At 43.6% G+C, this 20498-nt stretch overlaps 1 protein-coding gene across 2 annotated transcripts in view; it reads right to left on the bottom strand.

Moving 5' to 3' along the window:
• Window positions 1–4194: 4194 nt before the first annotated feature.
• ADCY9 (adenylate cyclase 9) overlaps window positions 4195–20498 on the bottom strand; it is an 82672-nt gene continuing 66368 nt past the window's right edge. For both annotated transcript variants that reach the window (XM_069870075.1, XM_069870076.1), the window contains 4 exons: window positions 18804–18963; window positions 15376–15524; window positions 12789–12830; window positions 4195–6356 (listed from right to left, as the gene is read on the bottom strand). In XM_069870075.1, coding sequence (XP_069726176.1) covers window positions 5168–6356; window positions 12789–12830; window positions 15376–15524; window positions 18804–18963 — 1540 coding nt within the window. In that variant the 3' untranslated portion in view covers window positions 4195–5167. The remainder of the gene's footprint in view (window positions 6357–12788; window positions 12831–15375; window positions 15525–18803; window positions 18964–20498) is intronic.

Here is a 20498-nt window from a genome sequence, read left to right as displayed (position 1 = left end):
TAACATCAACACAAGGAGAAAGCTGCAGCTGTAACTGGGCAAATGGGCCAAGATACCAAAGCAAACGTACTCTTCCCCTTTACATCAGGAAATAGTGACAAACAGCAGTGACAGGAGCACCCAGAGGTGTGACCTGGCAGCAACAGGGTTTAAACCTCGCTGTGTGGTGCTGAAGATGCAGTTTAGCAAAGGTGAGGAGCAGCGAGGCAAGAACCATTTGCACGTCCCATCCAGACTGAGCAAACAAGAAAAAAAGCAGGAAAGTAGGGAGAAAACAGACACAGCCTTTAAATCCATCACCTTTCCCACCCCCAAAGCTGCACCGTGAAACAGCTGATCTATTATATCCAATCCCAGGAGCTCTCAGCCTTGGGTGATGTTGCAAAACAAAGACATGAAGTTAATAACAGCTCCCCTGCAATGCATTTTTGCTGTATTCAGAATTAAAGTTTCAAAAGCAGGTTAGATTTAGCGATTTTCAAATGCATGAAACCCTAAAAGCTTGGCCCTTTAATCAACAATAAGCTCTTCTTTAGCTAAAAGCCAGAAGGGGCAGAGTGTTTGGTGCGTAGCTCTTTTCGGTTTTGCTCCGGGCACCACCTTTCTGTGTTTTAGCCTTGACATAACAGTATCCAAATATTTATTTCTTTTGTAAAGTCCTTGGGGATTGCACCCTCTCCCCTCTCATTTTGTCATCTTAACGACCCTCCTGCACTTTGTGTTCGGACATACAGGAGCCAAGCCCGGCAGCGGCATCGCTCACAGCGTTCCTGCTTCCTCCAGCAAAGGAGAACAACCTCACATCCTGGGAAATAATGGTGAAATCTGTTCTCTCGAAGTCAAATGCCAGAAAGTAAATCAACAGGAATGCCATTTACTTGTTTTTGAATGAGAAATCTGTCTCACAGACGTAGCTGGGAGAAACCCAAGCATTTTTATGTGTTAGCAGCAGATTAAGACAACACTGCAGTAAATATTCAGCATGTTCCTCATTACTCCACACTCCAGAGTGGCTCTTGCGAGTGAACCATGGCAGAAGGCAATACGAGACTAGCACACACTCAGCAATCTTTTCCCCCCTACCCAGGTAATTTTAAAATCTCCATTAGAACACCCTGAAAATAGGAAGCACAGCAATGCACTGAACCTTCTTGCAAGTACCTGGCCAACTCTGCAACTTTTACACGGTGTTCGAACAGTGCTGGCTCTGACAGAACAAGCACAAACGATATGCTAATGAAACGAACTTTGCTCACGGCCTCCCACAAGCGCACACGTGTCACAGCTGCAGAGAGGAGCTGCACAATACAATTAAAAACGCCTCCAGGATCATTTTTCCAGCACTGGGACAACTTTTCAAGGGCGTAAAGAGAAGGTGTAAAGGTTCAGCTTCCACTGATTTACAAGACAAAATACCTGTCTCCTAGCTCCTTGTGCCTGGGAAAACCTTGCCATCCAAACTACTCATTTAGAGCTTAGCTTCTTAATTCCTTACAATGCTGTATCAAAGAGAAGATTTAAACCTTCCAACAGCAGACCTGCAGTTGTAGTTGCTGCTGTCCTGGGGGCAATAAGCAAGAACAGGTACCACCAGCTACTCAGCCCCTCATTGACTCTTCCCAGCTTCAGAGTTAAGGCAGAGTAATACTGCCAGCAGGTCCCCGAGCAGACAACAGCCCTTGACTTCAGAGTCCACTAATACTTCTGTTCTCACTTTATTTGCTTAGTACCAATGAATAAGAGACCCTGTTATTTACATATTTTTTTTTTATGGTATTCTAATGTTACCAGAAACCAAACACTACTCCTGCAGCACCACATCACAATAGCACAGGCGTTTTATTTACTGTATGGGCTGGAGGATGAGGCTTTTGTATTCATGGAATCATAGAATCAGCAGGTTGGAAGAGACCCACCAAATCATCGAGTCCAACCATTCCCATCAATCACTAAACCATGCCCCTCAGCACCTCATCCACCCATCCCCTAAACACCTCCAGGGAAGGTGCCTCAACCCCCTCCCTGGGCAGCCTCTGACAGTGCCCAATGACCCTTTCCGTGAAAAATTTTTTCCTAATGTCCAGCCTGAACCTCCCCTGGTGGAGGTTGAGGCCATTCCCTCTCGTCCTGTCCCCTGGCACTGGGGAGAAGAGCCCAGCTCCCTCCTCTCCACAACCTCCTTTCAGGTAGTTGGAGAGAGCAATGAGGTCTCCCTTCAGCCTCCTCTTCTCCAGGATAAACACCCCCAGCTCTCTCAGCCATTCCTCATAAGGCCTGTTCTCCAGCCCCCTCACCAGCTTTGTTGCTCTTCTCTGGACTCACTCCAGAGCCTCAACATCCTCCTTGTGGTGAGGGGCCCAGAACTGAACACAGGATTCGAGGAGCGGTCTCACCAGTGCTGAGTACAGAGGGAGAAGAACCTCCCTGGACCTGCTGGTCACACCCTTTCTGATCCAATCCAAGATGCCACTGGCCTTCTTGGCCACCTGGGCCACTGCTGGTTCATATTCAGTTGCTGTCAACCAACACCCCCAGGTCGTTCTCCTCCAGGCAGCTTTCCAGCTAGACTTCTCCTAGTCTGTAACACTGCATAGGGTTGTTGTGCAGTGCATTGCTTGACTACCGCACAGGAGGGTGCTCTGGGTAGTCAAGTACCATCTCCTTGCAGGTTTAACCACACGGTGCAGACCTCTCACGGGGCGCAGGGCTGTTGCTGGTAGAGATTCTGTGATTGTGCAGCATTTCCATCTCAACTGAACTCTGCCATTGCACACAGCTGATCAATGAGAGAGAAATTCAGTCTATAAAGTAGGGAGAAGAGAAAGGGAGACTTTGAGGCTCCGATATAACATTAGAAGGCATGTAAACATTTCTGGACCACAATAACTCCTCCACTGCAAGAAAAGAAATACTGACGCACACTTAACTGAAATAAGAACCCCAAGAATGGTTTCAAGAATACATTCTTCACACGCAAGAGGTATTTGCAGAGTTATACTACCTGAAAGTCAGAAGTCCAATCCACTACAGGGAGAGAGGTGGGTAGAAGGGAACGAGTTTTAATCTACAGAGAAGGGAGGCTGCTGTAAAACTGTGCACGGATAAAAACCTCATATTGTTGCTTGTCCGGAATAGCCTCTGACCATGTCAGATCATCAGTGACAGGGGATGAGCATCCTCTGTTTTTTTGTGTGCTGTAAGATGAACTTTAAATAGCTTTCACATCAAACACTATTTAGATGTGCATAAACTTTTGTGAGTGTGCAGAGTCTTGTTAACTCGCTGAGATCCAGAAATCACACATATTGGCATTTGAGAAAGGCTTCAAGGGCTTGGTGCTGACTGTGGAGTGCGGGTGGGTCTCAAACAGCTGAATGGGAGCTTCACAACGTTCAGGTTTATTACCGAAATGCCAAAAATCACACTGGGAGTAAAAAGAAGTATCGACGTATTCTGACCTCAGTTCAGAAGGAAAGAAAGAATCAAAGCCCACACCAACATGCAGACAGCGCAGCCGTGCGTTCACCAGCTCTCCCCCGACTAATGAAGTTATTCTGGGCATAACAATTATTCCATTTTATTTGGTGTCACAAGGAGTTTGTGGAAGTGGAGTAGTTGAATAATTAATATAATCCAAAGCAGGCCATCAGATGTAAGTGAATGGTGATGGAAGCATGCAGAGGGCAAACTGGCGTAATCTAAGGCCCCCATCCTGCAGTTCCCTCAGTGCAAGCAGGTTCCTGGGCTCCTGCAGGTCTCCGGTCCCAGGGACCCGCACAGAGTCATCTGCAGGACTGGGAAATTATTGTGCTTCTCAGCTCACTAGAAAGGACATTTTTCCCTATTCCTGCTTTCAGTGGCATGCAGGGAGCATGCTGCTCTATTCCCTGCTACAAGAGCACAGTGTAGGGGGAAAAAATCCTGAAGAACATTGTGCAGCACCATTGATTCGGTACAGAGGGAAAGCTGGGGCACTCAGTTTTGTTTGGTGGCTTTGGAAGTTCCACCAGCTTTGAAACAAGTATTGCCTAGGTAACATCCTCACAGTGGTTGGTAGTTCAAAGAGGCCGAAACACCATCTGATTACTCCTATTAAACCAAATAACAATTCATCTCTCCTGGTCCCTTCCACACATGCACACAAAACCCCCCTGAACAAAATAAAAACAGGAATAAAATAAATAAATAAATAAAGGCATTCCCAAAACATTTATTTTGCTTTTCTCTCTCTCTCTCTCCAATCAGACCAGCTTAGAGACACCAACTTCACCTACCTTCGCAAATTCAGCTAGGATACGGAGTAACACGAAACTGCTTTAGACTTGTAAGACCTGAATTGTAACACTTGCATGGTCACTCATCTGCATCTGGAAACCTGTCCTGAGAGCTGGTGAAGTCCGAACCCTTATTCCATTCCCACAGATCAGCAACTCATTGGCTATATGGGAAAGAAGTGTATCCAAAGCACACAATGGCACATTAAGGTTGAAGAAAGCATTGGTAAAGGAGAATAAAACTACAGCAGTTGTTCGGCCTACTCTAACTAAATGTTGAGCCACTGCAGAACTCCTCTTCCAGCCCAACACAAAGTCAAACTGTGTCATCCCCTCGCCAAGACATTCTTTCGTGGTATGTTACTGGCACTTTATGTCAGTCTCATATGGTAGATACATGCACATTTGTCTGTGTGTTTACATACAAAAGGTCTGATAACAGTAAAACATTGTTCAGAGAGATATAAAAAACCGAAGGAGTTGCATTAGCCAAAAAAAGTGTTTTGTGAGAAACAACAATAAAAATGATATAACCACAGCTTTTCTTTTCTTTAAAATTAGATAAATACCCAAAGCTATGATTTCACTTGGGGCCTCTGTACCTTGACAGGGAGTCCAATGGAGTATATCTGAAGGCACTTAATATCCTCTACTCAGCTGTAAGATGGTTGCACAGGGAGCTGGGGAGCTTGGGATGTGGTTTGGGGCATGGAGGAGAGAGATGGATGAATACAAGCCCTGAAGAGCTGTGATCCACACAGCGTCAGGCGCTGAAATGAAAACAAACGTACAACCCAGGTGTTGAGAAGGTCTCTCTTGAAAAAGAAAACTGCCAATTGCAAATGTCTGTGTGTTTCTATTGACAGAGCACTTCATGCAACTCTGACAGTGCATCATACACTCTTAGAAACATTTAGCTTTGTCAGTTCATCAACCTCCTCAGTTCCCGCTTCCTCACAGTCAGTCTTCTCTGCAGCTTTGCCAAATCTGCACCTCTCCTCTGCTCTCCCTGCATCTTTCTGGAGCTTCTTGGTGGAAGGAAGGATGTCCTTGGTTTCCGAGTTATCTGTGCCATGGGCTATCTTATCAGAATTCTGTATAGAAGGCACCAGGTTGGCAATCTCATCTGTTGGAGATCGCCCAATGCTGCCATCCACTTGAACCCGAATGTCTGGAGATATAGACAACTGGTGATGTGGCACGATCCCGTTGTCCATGCATTTTGGGTAAAGGTAGGTCTTCATCTGACCCTTCCCCTTCACATTGACTGTCCCCCTATAGTCAAAGTCATACCCCATCTTGTTTAGGATGCGGTAGCTCTCCTCACTCACCTGTATGCGACACTCGACGCCGGTGGTGTCCATTCTGCTAGCGATGTTCACAGTGTCCCCCCAAATGTCATACAACAGCTTGGTGGTGCCGATGACCCCAGCAGTGAGGGGGCCGTGGTTAAAGCCAATCCTCAGTTTAAAATTGAACCACAGCATGTTGTTGTTGAAGTCATCCACCACTCGCATCATTTCTTTGGCAAATTCAAAAAGGGTCTGCAAATGTCCGTGGGGATGGTTGTTGTCCTGACACTGCGAGGTGTTCAGTCCCGAGGCAGCCATGTAGGTCGCCCCGATGGTTTTGATTTTCTCGATGCTGCTGTAATGCGGTTTGCTCAGCAGCTCATCGAAATCCCCAATCAGTTCGTTCAGGACTCGGTAGCACTCTTTGCCCCCCTCGTAATTCTCTTCATAGAACTCACTGAAGTTCACAATACTCGCGAAGATTACCCCTCCGCTGTCGTGGTTTTTGGAGTAGCTCTGGGAGACCTTCAACTGCTCAGCCACGTGGTACGGAATAATATTCCTCAGCAACCAGTCAGCTTGATCCCTCATGCTCTGAATTTTGGTGCGATGAAGATCAGCCTCCACATCTCCATGGTAGTGGAGGCGGTAACTGACCTCAAACTCTCGATTCAGAAACCAGACCAGAAGGAGCAGAAGGAAGGAAACCAAAATTACTTCCTGACCGATCAGGTCTGCCGGCCTCTTTGTGTCATGCGGCATCGAACTGTTGCATGGACTTTTTCTGGAGCTGAAAGCAGAAGAAAAGGAAGAACATGAAAGGTGCATTTAAAAAATGAGTTAGGTCACTGCCATTGCAGCTCTGTAGTTAGAAATCCTTTCTAGACAAAAGTGTAGGAAATACACACTACATACTAAATTATATGTATTTTGATAGGAATGGTTGGACTCGATGATCCAGTGAGTCTTTTCCAACATTATGATTCCATTATAAAATAGGTTTTGACAATTTTAGCTGTTGTTAAGCATGCTAAAGAATTAATTTCATTCTCCAACTCACTGAGTACTTCCTTAAAGGGGCATCATCAGGTTCAGCAACACAGAAACTGCTCAGCCTTTACCACAGTCGTATTTTAAGGACTTCACCAAGGAAACAGTTACCATTATAGCTACATATATAACTAAAAGTGCTACATGTAAATACATTATGAAAATATTTAATAACACTTGTGTGCATATGTATGTTCAGATTTGTGTGTGTGTGTGTTTGTATCTGTGCGGGTTGGTGGGTAGTTTTGTGGAATTTATCCTCTTTTGTACTCCCTCCAATATTCAGAAACATCTGCTTTATGTACTGTTAGTGTTTTCCCCTTGTCTCCCCATCAAAACCAGCAACCTTCGCAGTGCGCCTTTAACGTTAACACACAAAGATGTTGAGAGAAGATAACCCTGTACAAGACACTTCATGGAACAGGTTGCCCAGGAACGTGGTGGCTGCCCCATCCCTGGAGGTGTTCAAGGCCAGGTTGGATGGGGTCTTGGGCAGTCTGGTCCAGTGGGAGGTGTCCCTGCCCATAGCAGTGGGGTTGGAACTGGATGATCTTCAAGGTCCTCGCCAAACCAAACTCTTCTGTGATTCTACGATATTCAAAACCCGCTTGTCCACCTTCCTGTGCGACCTATTGTAGGTGAACCTGCATCAGCACGGTGGTTGGACTAGATGATCTCTAGAGGTCCTTTCCAATCCTAACCATTCTGTGACTGTAACTGTGTGTCTCCTGTGTGAAGACAGAGAATGTGGAGCTCTGGGTTGACTTCTTTTGTACATTATAACCACCGATGCTTTTTATGGTGGAGACAGAAAGTTTCTTGAAGTGCTGAGATTAAAAAAAGTCCTGTCTGACATAGATCGCATAGTGTTCCAAAGCCTTTTGACAATTTGTCGACTGCCTGGGCAGATTATGAAGCACTGATGGAGCCAAACCACCCTTAGCAAGGAGACATCTGCAGTCTACAATCTCGACTTTCCATAGAGGTGCAAAGACACCAACCTAATCTGAGAAGGCAGCACCTATGGAATCCCGGAAACCAAGGCTAAACCCAGACAGACTGGCATGCAGTGATTTCTGGAATCATTTAACTGCTATATTCCCATATAATCATGCCAAAGCTCAAATTTGATATGAACAGACACATGCTGAAGTTTCTCAAGCTAAGAGATGGTTTGATAAGGGAAAGCATCACATCAACCTTTCTCCTTGGAAGAAAAGGCAATCCGTACCTAGACATCTGTATTTCTCTTACAGAACTACATGAGCAAAAGAGATTACAATTCAAAGCACAACTCAGCAACAGCTCAAGAAGAGACAACTAAATTTGTTTCTGTATTTCTAAGTTCAATGTATCTTTTTATGTCCATGGGGGACACACTTCCACTTCTGAGATCAAAGCAGACACTTCAGCAACTGAGCTATATTACCGACTCGGTTTCTTTTTCACAATGTTCTTTCTCCAATATTTGACTGACAGAAAAGTGAAATGAAGCAAAAATCTCCCAGTTGTGAAACAGATGAACGTGCACAATCTCTGAAAGCATTCCTATGTGCTGTGGTCTTTGTTTATATCCATCAGCTTTTACCATTGCAGGTCTACAGGAGAAAAAGTTTCTCCTACTGCATATTACGTTGGAAATCACTCCCTTTGTTTTCGACCCTAAATATACTTCTCCCAAGGAGAAGTGAAGGTATATTCATGCTCTTGGTTTGATATTAAAAAACCCTAATCCTGTTCCTGTAACTGATGGTGCATTGCTGTACTAAGGTTCCTTCCCGCCTCCCTTACAGCTACTTTTCTCAACAGAATCTCTGCTATGAACCTTTTCATTCTTTTGCTAGGAAGTCAAGCCAGAGACTAAGACAAAGGCTAAGTTATTAGTGCATGGAATGGTAACAATTCTGGAAACACCATCCTTGCTACCTGTTTGCAGGTAGCAGAAAAGCCTCTCTGAATGGCTTATAAAACAAAATGAGGAGAAGATATGCAGAAGAAAAAATAAGGCTGCAGAAGGTGAGGAATGAATCAGCTACTTGGTTAAAGAGCATGATTCGGGTTCTTTTCAGAACAGTTCATTATTTTCCGTTATCTTGTGGGAAGAGATGTGCTAGAGGATCGGAGCAATGACACACTGCTCCTTTGAGAGGATGAGTTTGAACCAGGTAACCTGCCCTAACAGCAAATAAATCCCCGTGGCAGGGATGTTTAAGTCATTAAAGGCTTTTTATTTACAGTTCATTGTACAAAATGCTCCTCAAAGTACTTAAATTCCTCTTATATGAACTATGCAAGCATGACTAATTTTACGTTACACGCAGCAGCTCGTGTTGAAGGCAAGATCTGCCTTTGGAGAACAACCTGCCGCCTCCCGTTCACCACTCCTGCAGCACTGGCATCTGTGAGCTCTCAATCATCTCCTCCAGAGCTGTCCTGACCTTGTTTCCCACGTGGGTGTGCAACCTCAGAGATGTGTGTGCAAGATGAGTGACTCACTTGTAAGCTGACCTGATTTCATTAATAAGGTAATGGGTTAGTATCTCAAAAAAGAAGGTGCGGTATCTTTTCCAGAGCAGGCACTTCTGATCACGATGTGAGTGCTACAAGCTTTAGTGCAGAAAGCCATGATGCCAGCCTGAAAGAGGGAGCAATTACATCTTATTCCTTAGGAAATCAACTTTCTGCACGTTGCAGTGACCACGTTACAGGACCTACAGGACTATAAATCATCTCACACAGTCAGATAGCAACGATGACCTAAGCTTTCCTTTAGAACAAGAATTAAAACACACACACTCCTATAACAGACAGGATCACACCCTCCAAATCCTTTTAAGCTCCACTTTTTATGAAGTGTTGCACCAGAATACTGATTTTTTCATTCCAATTGAAATCTTAAGCCGACAATGTTCCTTTAACTCAAACTGGTGAAGTGCTTCCTGGCACAGACACCTAACTATTAACTTGGCATCTTCATCTGTGTGTTGAATATGGAACGAGTGAGAGTTCAGGAGATAGAATCTCCTTTGGCTTGATCACGTATCATAAAGATAATGGCTTCCCACTTAGAAAGATTTTTGGAAAGCCATTTTGCTTGTAAGCCAGTAAGCTATGTTTGGATTGGGATATCCTGCTATATTTACATAGGATGCACGCCTGTTACATCTTAAAAAAGAATGCAGTGGTGGGACAGCACAAATAGGGAGAATCAAACAGCTGCTTTCGATGAAGAACACAGAGTGGATGTTTATAAACCCCTGCCACCACCAAGCGATTTTTTTCTTCCACCTCAATGGCCTGTTGCTGTTCCTCTGAGCAGTCCCACAGTGGAAATGACACTCCTTGCCTTGAGAAAAGACATGAATGAACACGAGAAATATTGCCCCTTAAAAGATGAGGGTTATGGTTGTATCTCTTTTGGGCTTAAGAATTGGTTTGGCTGGAAAACAAGGCAAGTTCCATATTTTGATTAGTTAAGCATAGTGGGGACAGTCCAGAGACAAAATCTGTGCTGAGGCTTCGCTACCATTATCAGTATCTCTATAATTATCTCAACTCTTGATCAAGAAAAGGCAATAACTTCATTAAAGGCATGCAAAACAAGTTTGCTTGGCCCTCTAAGAACACAGGAAAATCTTTTTTTGCTGACTGGGGTGGGCAAGGAACCTATTTCTTTATTTGAGTGAGAAAGGAACAGCAAAAAAAGTTTGTTAGGATAAGGGAGTTGTAACTTTTAATGAGTCCATCACCAGGAGAAAGAGGGAATTCTGCACAAAACTCTAGAGCTGTGGTATTTGATAATGTACATTAAGAGAGCCCTGAAAAGAGAAGTTGAGTTCTGTAGCAAGTGAATGGTAGAAACAGAAGAGGATGTACTCTCCTCTAACCACCACCACACAGAAGCAGCATGTTAGCTTATAAGTTTGGGAAGCTTCGGATACAGTGGATCTCATCAGAAACAGTTTAAAATCAACTTCCAAAATGTTTGAAGGGCCAGACACTTTGGTCTTGGCCTTATTTGGGATTTAACTAACTAGCTAGGATTTACAAAGCAGGCAGAGCGTGCTCCATGCCGGCTCACAACATCCACACCGTTTGGTCTCTTACCCACTTCTACCTTTATTTGTCCTGAGTTAGAAGTTATAGGATATATTTATGGAAGAAAAATATTTCCATGGAAACAATGCTTGACAGTTAATTTTTGGCCAAATTTCTAATAAATGAAGATGTAGAAATAGTTGCTGAACAGGCCACCAGGTTGCCAATTATTTAAGGCAGAATGAATTATTTATTAGTGATTAGCAGCTGGTCAGGAGCCGGCTAAGCTCTTGTCAGCACTGGGCAAGACATTTGTCATTCTGAGCAACATAAAAGGTTTGGTGCTTTCACAAACCAATAACAAACAACCGAGGAGCCAAACACAGGCTAATCCTAAGCCACTACTTCCAGTCATCTATGTACTTTAATATTTTGTACACTGCTTCTTCAGCAAAGTCAGGTCCCCCCTGTTCTTTTGGCCTTAACTTTCCATTCTGGATGGAGTAAACTAGAATTCTGTGGCAAAAATTAATAAATAAATAAATAAATTTCATGACTCAAAGCCATTCAAGAAGAAAAATCCATGTAAAGAACCAAACAAACCAAAAACACCCAACACTGTAGTAAGTGCTGACTTCTTGGGGAATAAATATCTAACATTAAGGCACAGTTACCATCTCTCTGTTCTTAAAACCCACACATTTTCCAAGCTACCGTAGCATTCATGTGATGACATTTTTTAAGTAGTTTTGTTTTGATACACACTCCCAGGAAAAGCACAATGCTCCGGAATACACATTTGTTCAGACAAATTACTGAGTCAAATAGTCACAGGGTCACTAGTTCAATTCAATGCAACATCACCCCAGTGTTATCCCAAATTTGTAATTAGCACATACTTCTCTAATACCAAATACCAATAAAAACGACTTTAACAATGGCATTGCAAAACTTGCAATAAATGCATGAGAAATTCAACACCAAAATAATCAGAATGAATCTTTAACATGGTTATTTCATAGAATCATAGAAGAGTATGGGTTGGAAGGGACCTTAAAGTCCATCCAGTTCCATCCCCTGACATGGGCAGGGACACCTCCCACTGCATCAGGGGCTCCAAGCCGCATCCAGCCCGGCCTTGAACCCCTCCAGGGATGGGGCAGCCACCACTGCTCTGGGCAACCTGTGCCAGGCCCTCACCACTCTCATCATGAAGAAATTCCTCCTTCTGTCTAGTCTAACTCTGCCCCTCTCCAGTTTATACCCATTGCCCCGTATCCTATCACTACAAGCCTTTTTAAACAGCCCCTCTCCAGCTTTCTTGTACTGGAAGGTCACTCTAAGGTCTCCTTGGAGCCTTCTCTTCTTCAGGCTGAACAACCCCAACTCTCTCAGCCTGTCCTTGTACTGGAGGTGCTCCAGCCCTCTGATCATCTTTGTAGCCTCCTCTGGACTTGTTCCAGGGGCTATGAAGGGTGGGTTTACAAGGCGCTATTAATAACCCAGGAAAAGATTTCTGTTTGTGTGTTTAAAAGTCCGGGGGTTAAAACCTCATGTGCTCTCCGGGATATGATTTGCTGCTCTGCCTAAGCGAGCGCAGGGTGGCAGACAGCACCCAGACGGTCGGTGCCTGTGTGTCTCCCTTCATCCCCGAGGAGGCAGCTGGTTTTGCAGGCAGCTTTTGCAGCTGAAGCTCCTCTACCACTGGGAATTCTCACCTAGGCAGCTGTGGATAGCATCCAACTCAGCACGCTTCTGAATGGGGCAAATCAACCAAGGAAATCAAATAAATAGCTCATGCTATACAGATAACACTTGAAAACCTGCTACTACTAGAAAAACAGATGCTATTTTATACAGTTCTCTCATAGCTCTATTTCCTAGAAATCAAATTCAAAAAGAGAGCAGCATTACACAACTTGGTGACTGCAGCATCAGCTCTCTGATGGTTTTTGGTCATACCCAAGTCATCTGTAAAGGAAACGATGTATACAAGTTGCTTAAACGCAACCCGCTGAATCAATCTGTTGAATTCCCACGTGTATTATTGCAGATGCAAAGTTTTGCAACATACAATTGAGTGAAAATGTTCCTACCCCTAAACATACAGACGGTAATTTCATACACAGCTTACCTGAAGTTCTGTACCAACTCTAGGTGAAAAGTTTCCATGGAGCTGAAATAAAAAAGTGTTGATATCAGAGGGGAAGGTAAAGCATTCTGCCAGAATCCGAGTTAGCATTTTAACCTTTTCTATTCTGCAGACTGTCAGACCAATAACTGCACTGCACACTTGATTATTCAGATAAACTTCATTTGAATGTGACTTATCTGCATTTTTTGCTTGGAAGAAGCAACCACAGTCAGAGAAAGAAGGGCAAACGCCTCTAAAGGGTAACTGATGATAATGCAGTCAAGCTGACTCCTGGAATGAGTAACTGTTAAACAATCCAATCTTACCTTGGAGACATGAAAAAGCAATTTCAGAACTTGGAAAACCAGTTATGTTGGCATCATATCTGATCACACAATACAAAGGTTTTTGAAAAACAAAAAAATGAACCCCAAACACTAAAAAAACCCCAAGAAATACAGAACTTGTTTTTGAAAACGCCATCGCAGAAAATAAATGAGCAGATCAAGCAATTTTTGTGTTTACTTGCACCACAGTTTCTCTCAGGCATCACATCTCTCAGGATTAGTTACTTCTGGAAAAAGATGTAAAGCAATCTGCAGAATGGATCTGCCTGTGATGCACACAAAGCTGTAATAACCACTGTGACAAAAATATTATCCAGACTAATGGGAAAAGACCACCAAAAAGTTACTATTAACAAATAAAAGTTATGGGGCTCGCTAATTCAACCTGTATTGTTCATGATCGATTCTATAAATCACGTTTTCAGCTCTGCAGTTGAACAGCTCTGTCTATCACTTTAAATATGCATTTTTAAAAGTTGAAATAACAACATATTCCATGATTTCTGTACTTTGCCCATTCACAGTCACTGCTTTCGAAACCACAGGTGAAAACATGCTGTCCTTAGCAAAATTTCTTAAGAGAATGTTTCTTTAACATTCATACCATCCCTTCAGTAGTCAGCAAAAGCTGATGTTATGAACTGATATAACAGCGAGGTCGCCTCTCTGCTTGGAAGCAGCCTGTCCCAGTCCCTTAAAAACACTGAAGTACAGAGAAACCCCCAAGTTTTGTGCCTTTCTACACAAAATCTTAGCACCAAGCTTATGCACAAGCTGCTTTAGCAATCACACATATCATTTGTTCTAAAATGTTGGTTTTGAATAAGGAATCAGGAGTTACAATTATGGCACCAGACCTTCTGACTTTCTTCTGTGACAAAACGCCTTCGAGACAGACGCAGAGAGGTCTGTTCAGGCCATCACTCACGGGCATGTCAATCACTGTGGGCCCTTTTTCATGCTTTGGCTTCACTGCCTGCCTTTGTACGAAGACTTTTGGCACTAGAAATAGACTTTATTATGCTATTTTAAAAGGCTGCCATGAACCAGCATCTGCTTATGCCACGGTAGCTCCACGCAGACATGGCAGCAAGCCTGGGGAGTCAAGAAATAGCATCAAAGCTTCACCAACTACCCTAAGAAACCAAACCTAGGGCTGGCTTCTCGGTGAAGCTGGTGGTCAGACACTGAAAGCATCAGTGTTACAAGGGAAAAAGCCAACAGGTGGAGAGTCAGCTTTCTTACTCGGAGAGGGTGAATTCATGTGTTGGAGGAGAGACAGAGGCTGGGTTAAATTAGATCAAATGAAAAGAAACTACTGAAGATACTTGAAGAGGGGATTAAAGCTAAATACACAAAACGTGTATCTGCAAACTCTTTTTGGTTTGTTCGGGACTTTTTCATGTTTTTCACCATATGATTCAGCAGGGCAAGTTGAAGAAGGTTAAGAGGAAGGGCTTTTGATAGGAAACTAGAACAATCTAGCATAAGCAAGCCTAGCGAAGTCCAAGCCAAGGTAAGAGTGCCAAAGGCCAGGGTATTTCTTCAGCCACTGAGAACTACAAGTTCATTATAACATTTTGACAACAGGAGTGGATGGCTGGAAAGACTCTCTTGACAAGAAAATAGGAGAATACTGCAAACAAATTCTCTTATGGGGAAGATGGCTTATCAAAGAAAAAACTGAGAAATCTTAAGGCTACTGCACAGAAATCACATTAACTTCATTCCCCTGGTTACTGCCTTGCAGGGTCTTCTGGAAAGGCAGGGAAGTGAGAAAGGAAACAGGGTATCAGGATACTATTAAATCTAAATGCAGGCCTTCCACAGTGGAGAACTCCTCAAGAAGGGTGGTGCAAGAAAGATACATGCTTTGTAAGGCAAAAAAAAAAAAATCTAGAGGGGCATGGGTGAACAACTGGGCTCTTCAGCACCACCGACAGCCTCAGAAATTTCTTAATAAAATAGAGTTTCAAACAAATGGTGAGAGGCAATTCAACAGGTCTGATAAGCGTGCCCTAGAAACACATCAATTGAGGATAGAATGTAATTTCAAGACAGATCACAGATATTGTCCTGAAATCTTTTAAAAAAAAAAGGCAGACAGCTTCCCAGATCAAATTATTCAACTTGAGATGCAGACAGTAAAATCCCACACACTAGATTCTCACTTTGCTGGTGGAGAAACCAAAGGTGTTCATCTAAACCACAGTCTATGAGTGCTAAAGCATGATGCTCACCTGTCTGGACACAAGGAGACGTAGAGCAGAATGAGCAGCACTGCTCCCACCACGGTGGCCAGCAGAGATCTCATCCAGGAGCTAAGCTGGCAGAAGTTACAGTACTGCACAATGGTGATCAGAATGGCACAACACATAAACATGGTGTACTGCAACAGAGAGAGAGAGCGCGCATTAGCTTCTGTCTGCTGACTGGAGCCCTTCTGCATAAAAACACCTGTGTAAATTAAAGAATGTGTGATATAGAATCATAGACTAGCTTGGGTTGGAAGGGACCTTAAAGATTATCCCGTTCCAAGCCCCCTGCCATGGGCAGGGACACCTCCTGCTGGATCAGGGGCTCTAAGCCCCATCCAACCTGGCCTTGAACACCTCCAGGGACAGGGCATATGAAAGAGAAGGGTCTGATCTTGTTTTATATCGACAGCAAGCAGTCCCTCACAGTGTCTGCATCAGGAGACAGCACTTGGATACAGAGATCTGCCCTTCAAAGAGCAAGAAAACCTTTAGCCCAGGTAGTTTGTCACAATTTTTCCCTAAATGGAGGGTTGCGTTACTGCATTACACAACTGTTATTTCAGTAACTTTCAAGATCTTCAGCTTACCTTTCCAAAAAGCTCAGTGCCTCTTCTTATTAAAATAAAAAAAAGAAACAAGAAAAGGAATAAAAGATAAACATTGACGGTAACCTCCCCCCATTTGCTGGGGTTTTAGACCCTGTAATCCACTGCACTGAAAATGTAGAACACATTCGTGTTGGAAAACTGCACCCAACTGCCCACCTTCAAAAACCCTACTTAGAGGACATTATCTGGCCAGCAGCAAGTGAATTCAAATAAGAAAAAAATATGTTTGGATAACAAAAGGCAGGTATCAGTCACTGTCAGCTGATGTTTGGCAACACCTTCACTTGGCTGATTTGAAAAGACAATTTTAGATTTTGTGCTCCAAATGCCCTATCTCAAAAATCTTTCCCTTTCTACACCTCTACCAGAGAAAGAGAAGGAACGGCAGGATGGAAACAATGCCCAGAATGTCTTCATTTCCCTCAGATATGACCATACAGTGGTCAAACCCCTCAAGCTGATGCACAAATTTTGGGTTATCAAGAAAATTCATGGCCATCCAAGCTAAAACAGAGACTCCACAACAGCATTATGGAGTTTTCTTTTAGCTATATACTGTATTTTACAGTATCAAAAGATCATTCTCTCCCTCTCACATTTTAGATCTCCTTTACAGCTGAAGTGCCGAGACTGCAGATTATCAATACTGTAGCCTAACAAATAAGCACGGGATTCAGAAGCAGACACAGCGTATGGCGAAAAAAATCCCTTACCTAATTTACCATTTTTAAACCACAAGCACAGTTGTTGTTTCTTTAAATGACTCAAAAAATAGATAAAAGGAATTTCAGAAGTGTCCATAAAAAAACCCATAATCTAAACTTACTTTTTCCCACCCTATTTCAGGTCTCCTAAAGTGGCAGAGCACTGGTTCTCACTCCAAGTGATGCCCCAGCATGAAGCCAGCCTATAGAGGGTCAGGAAACGCTGTGTTTTACTATGTACGCATGGCTTTGGAAAGTTTTTTTTTAATTATTGTTGGTTTTGTTAATTTTCATTTTAATTATTTTATATCCAGGGAAGGTATAAAATGCTATGAATAAAAAAAAACTTTGCAAAACCATGTCATAGTAAAATATGACACTTACCTGACCCTCTATAGATTGGCTCCATTTCCTAGAGCTCCATGACTGCTGAAACACTGAGAATAAGATGAGTTGGGACATCTCTTGGAGAGTGAGCCAACAGCCCCACGACTCTGGAGGACCTGCAAGAGGAAAGAAAGCAAAGTTCATTCTCAGTTTGGTGATGAACTCTTTGACAACCAGGTCTGAACAGGGACTGAGAATACACCAATAAAATGGTTCTAGCAATATTATTCTTAAACATTTGGAGAGATGATCAAGAATGGCCATGAATGGGATGCTGAAAAAACCAGTTGATGGATTTGAAGGTTTTGGCCCCTTCAGTGTAAGGAAAACTTTCTTACAATTAGTAGACTAGTAGTCATGAGGGAGGAGGACCATCAGTAAACTGGGGGAAAAAATTACAGCTTAAAAATAGTTAACTAAAATTCACAAGAGGTAAAAACTGCAGAATGATTTCAAACATGGGATGTGAAAGAATATCCAATACATTGTTATTCTGACAACCATGGAATGAGGTATTTTTAAATCAGAAGGACCATAAAATGGCTGATCCAAACGTTCCCATGGAACAAACCCTTCCAATGACCAGTAAGAAGCTGTCATAGGAAGAATGAAGAGGATCTGGTTGTTACCTACGCCCAGGGCCCTGAAATAGTGACAGATTTGTGCAACAGAATTCCCTGAAGATCCTGGAAAAGAAGGATCATACACCATGCTACCTAAGACACTTGCAGAGAAACAGACTTTTGTCTCCGGTTTCAAATCTCTTTATTCATAATCAGTTTTTAAGCACAGATTTTATCAACAATCAGCCTTTAAATTAAACTAGTCTCCCTCCTCAATACTTAACTCCTTGCTTCCATCTTTCTGAATGTTTTTTAGCGAAGGAGACACCAAATACCCCGTGGACCTTTCTGTGACTGGGCTAAACATGCCCATTTCTTTCTGTTACAGCTCTTGCATTTTTTTAACCATTCCCACAGACCCTGCAGGGTATTTATTTCCATGTACTGTGAGCCCTCTCCTTTGAGCTTCTTCATCTGACCCTGAAAGTAAAAAATATCCATTGCTAATATTGTTCTCGCTACCGAGATGCATTGATGTGCACGCAGCGTTTTTAAGTGTACACAGCATCTCTGATGAGGAACTCTAAATCAAAATGGAATTGGAGGAACTTCACGATGAGAGTGCAGAGGCCCTGGAACAGGTTGCCCAGAGCAGTGGTGACACCCCATCTCTGGAGGTGTTCAAGGCCAGGTTAGATGGGGCTTTGAGCCCCTGATCCAGTGGGAGGTGTCCCTGCTCATCACAGTGGGTAGAAATTTATGGGCTTCAATGTCCCTTCTAACCCAAACTATTCATGATTCTCTATGATTCTAAATCCAGGATGAATGCAATGAAAAGCCTGAGAACCCCACTTGCACTAACCAGAATAAACACCTGCAAAAGTGTTCGGTCAAAGGGAAAAAAAGCATGCATGTATGGAGGCATTTAGAGGTATTCCTCTCCTTGTTTGTATGAGAGTTCTCAAATAAGCAAGTGACTGTATTTACTACCAAGCTTGGCATTTCATCACACGCAAAATCCCTGTCCCTCCAAGAGATCTGTATCAAACAGATATAAAGTGCGAGGGAGGTGAAGGAAGACAGCAGGCAAGCAACAAGCTTCGTTAGATCCAAACCGTCAGCTTATGAAACAGAGTTCGACAACTTACGTGTATATTTGTTTCAAAATCAGAGGTGAAGTGTGAAAAAACTGCAAGAGCTGGGAGAGAAACCAGGATTGCACCAAAGAAATGTCGAGGCAGCCAGCCAGATATCACCTCCAGGAGACGCTTGGTGCAAGTCATCACCTCCTCCAGAAAGAACGCCATTCTGGAACAAATGAAATCACATATCCAGGCATTAATTTCAGCACATCACTTCATGTATTTAATTTATCTGTAATATTATAACTTCAAATCCTTCGTGTCAGCTATGTGAGCAATCACAGCCCACTACGTGCCACAGCGCCTGCGGGTGATCTTGGGAAATAATCCACCTTTGCTGAAAGACGGATGGTTGTTAGCTCCGGGAAGGGCTGTGAGCAAAGGGAAGTGGGATGGTGGGCTTTGGGAAAACAAACTGAACCCCCAATTTCACTTCCTTAGAAGGTAAGCATAGGAAAGATTTCTCTTCATTCATAGTTATTTAGCCTTAAAGCAGGTGGGGAGAGGGGGTAAAGCTTTGACAAGTTAAAAGAAAATGACTTAAAATAACCCTAGGAACATTTGTGTGCCCTGCTGACAGATCAGTCACACAGAGGCCGTGCAAACCCACGCCATCTTAATATTATACTGCAATCAAAACCAGTTCTCCCAGTTACAACCACCCTAACAGAATTCCTGGCTGCAATCAGACTCTGTTCCCTCTTAGGGAAGGGGAAGAGAAGCGTGGGCTGTGAGCTGGCAGCCTGGCAGGGCCCAAGGAGCAGTTGGGATGAGCCCTGCGGAGGCCAGCTGGCAGCAGCCCCGCTCCTCCACTCGCCTGCCGGTACCTATCACAGCAACCCAGTTGGCTCCGCACAAGGCAGGCTGGAAGGAATGGTTCTTGCCTCGAGCTGCCCAAAAACAACGGCCCAAACCTGTGAAGCGCTGAAGGAGCCAACTGGAAGAGCTCTGGAGAGCAGCTGAACAGAGAGACTTCTTATCAGAGAGCATTTGCAATTGTTCAAATCAATAAAGAAAGGAAAAAGGATGCTTAATACTCAAGGACGCTGCACGGAAAACTATTATTTATCTACAGAAGCAAGTCCTCGGGGTAACTTCGCTCTTAACACTCAAAACCACCAGTCACTCCATAAAAACTGCAACTGACAGTCAAGTGATGTGATTGAGAGCAGCCCTGTGGAGAAGGACTTGAGGGTGCTGATTGACAAGAAGCTCGACGTGAGCTGGCGGTGTGTGCTCACAGCCCAGAAACCAACCGTGTCCTGGGCTGCATCAAAAGAAGTGTGGCCAGCAGGACAAGGGAGGAGATTCTGCCCTTCTCTTCCTCTCTTGTGAGACCTCATCTGGAGTATTGTGTCCAGTTCTGGAATCCTTAGCATAAGAAGGAGATGGAGCTGTTGGAACGGGTCCAGAGGAGGCTACAAGGATGATCTGAGGGCTGGAGCACCTTCCGTATGAGTACAGGCTGAGAGAGTTTGGCTTGTGCAACCTGGAGAAGAGAAGGCTCCGAGGAGATCTTATAGCCAACTTCCAGTGCCCGGAGGGGCTACAAGAAAGCTGGAGAGGGACTGTTTACAAAGGTTTGTGGTGATAGGATGAGGGGCAGTGGGTATTAACTGGAGAGGGACAGATTTAGACTGGACATAACAAGGAATTTCTTCACGATGAGAGTGATGAGGCTCTGGCCTAGGTTGCCCAGAG

Source organism: Phaenicophaeus curvirostris, chromosome 16 (genome assembly GCF_032191515.1).
Source record: "Phaenicophaeus curvirostris isolate KB17595 chromosome 16, BPBGC_Pcur_1.0, whole genome shotgun sequence".
In the NCBI taxonomy this organism is placed as follows: domain Eukaryota; kingdom Metazoa; phylum Chordata; class Aves; order Cuculiformes; family Cuculidae; genus Phaenicophaeus; species Phaenicophaeus curvirostris.
Note: the sequence above shows the minus strand (reverse complement) of the source record. Positions and strands in the feature narration are given on the sequence as shown.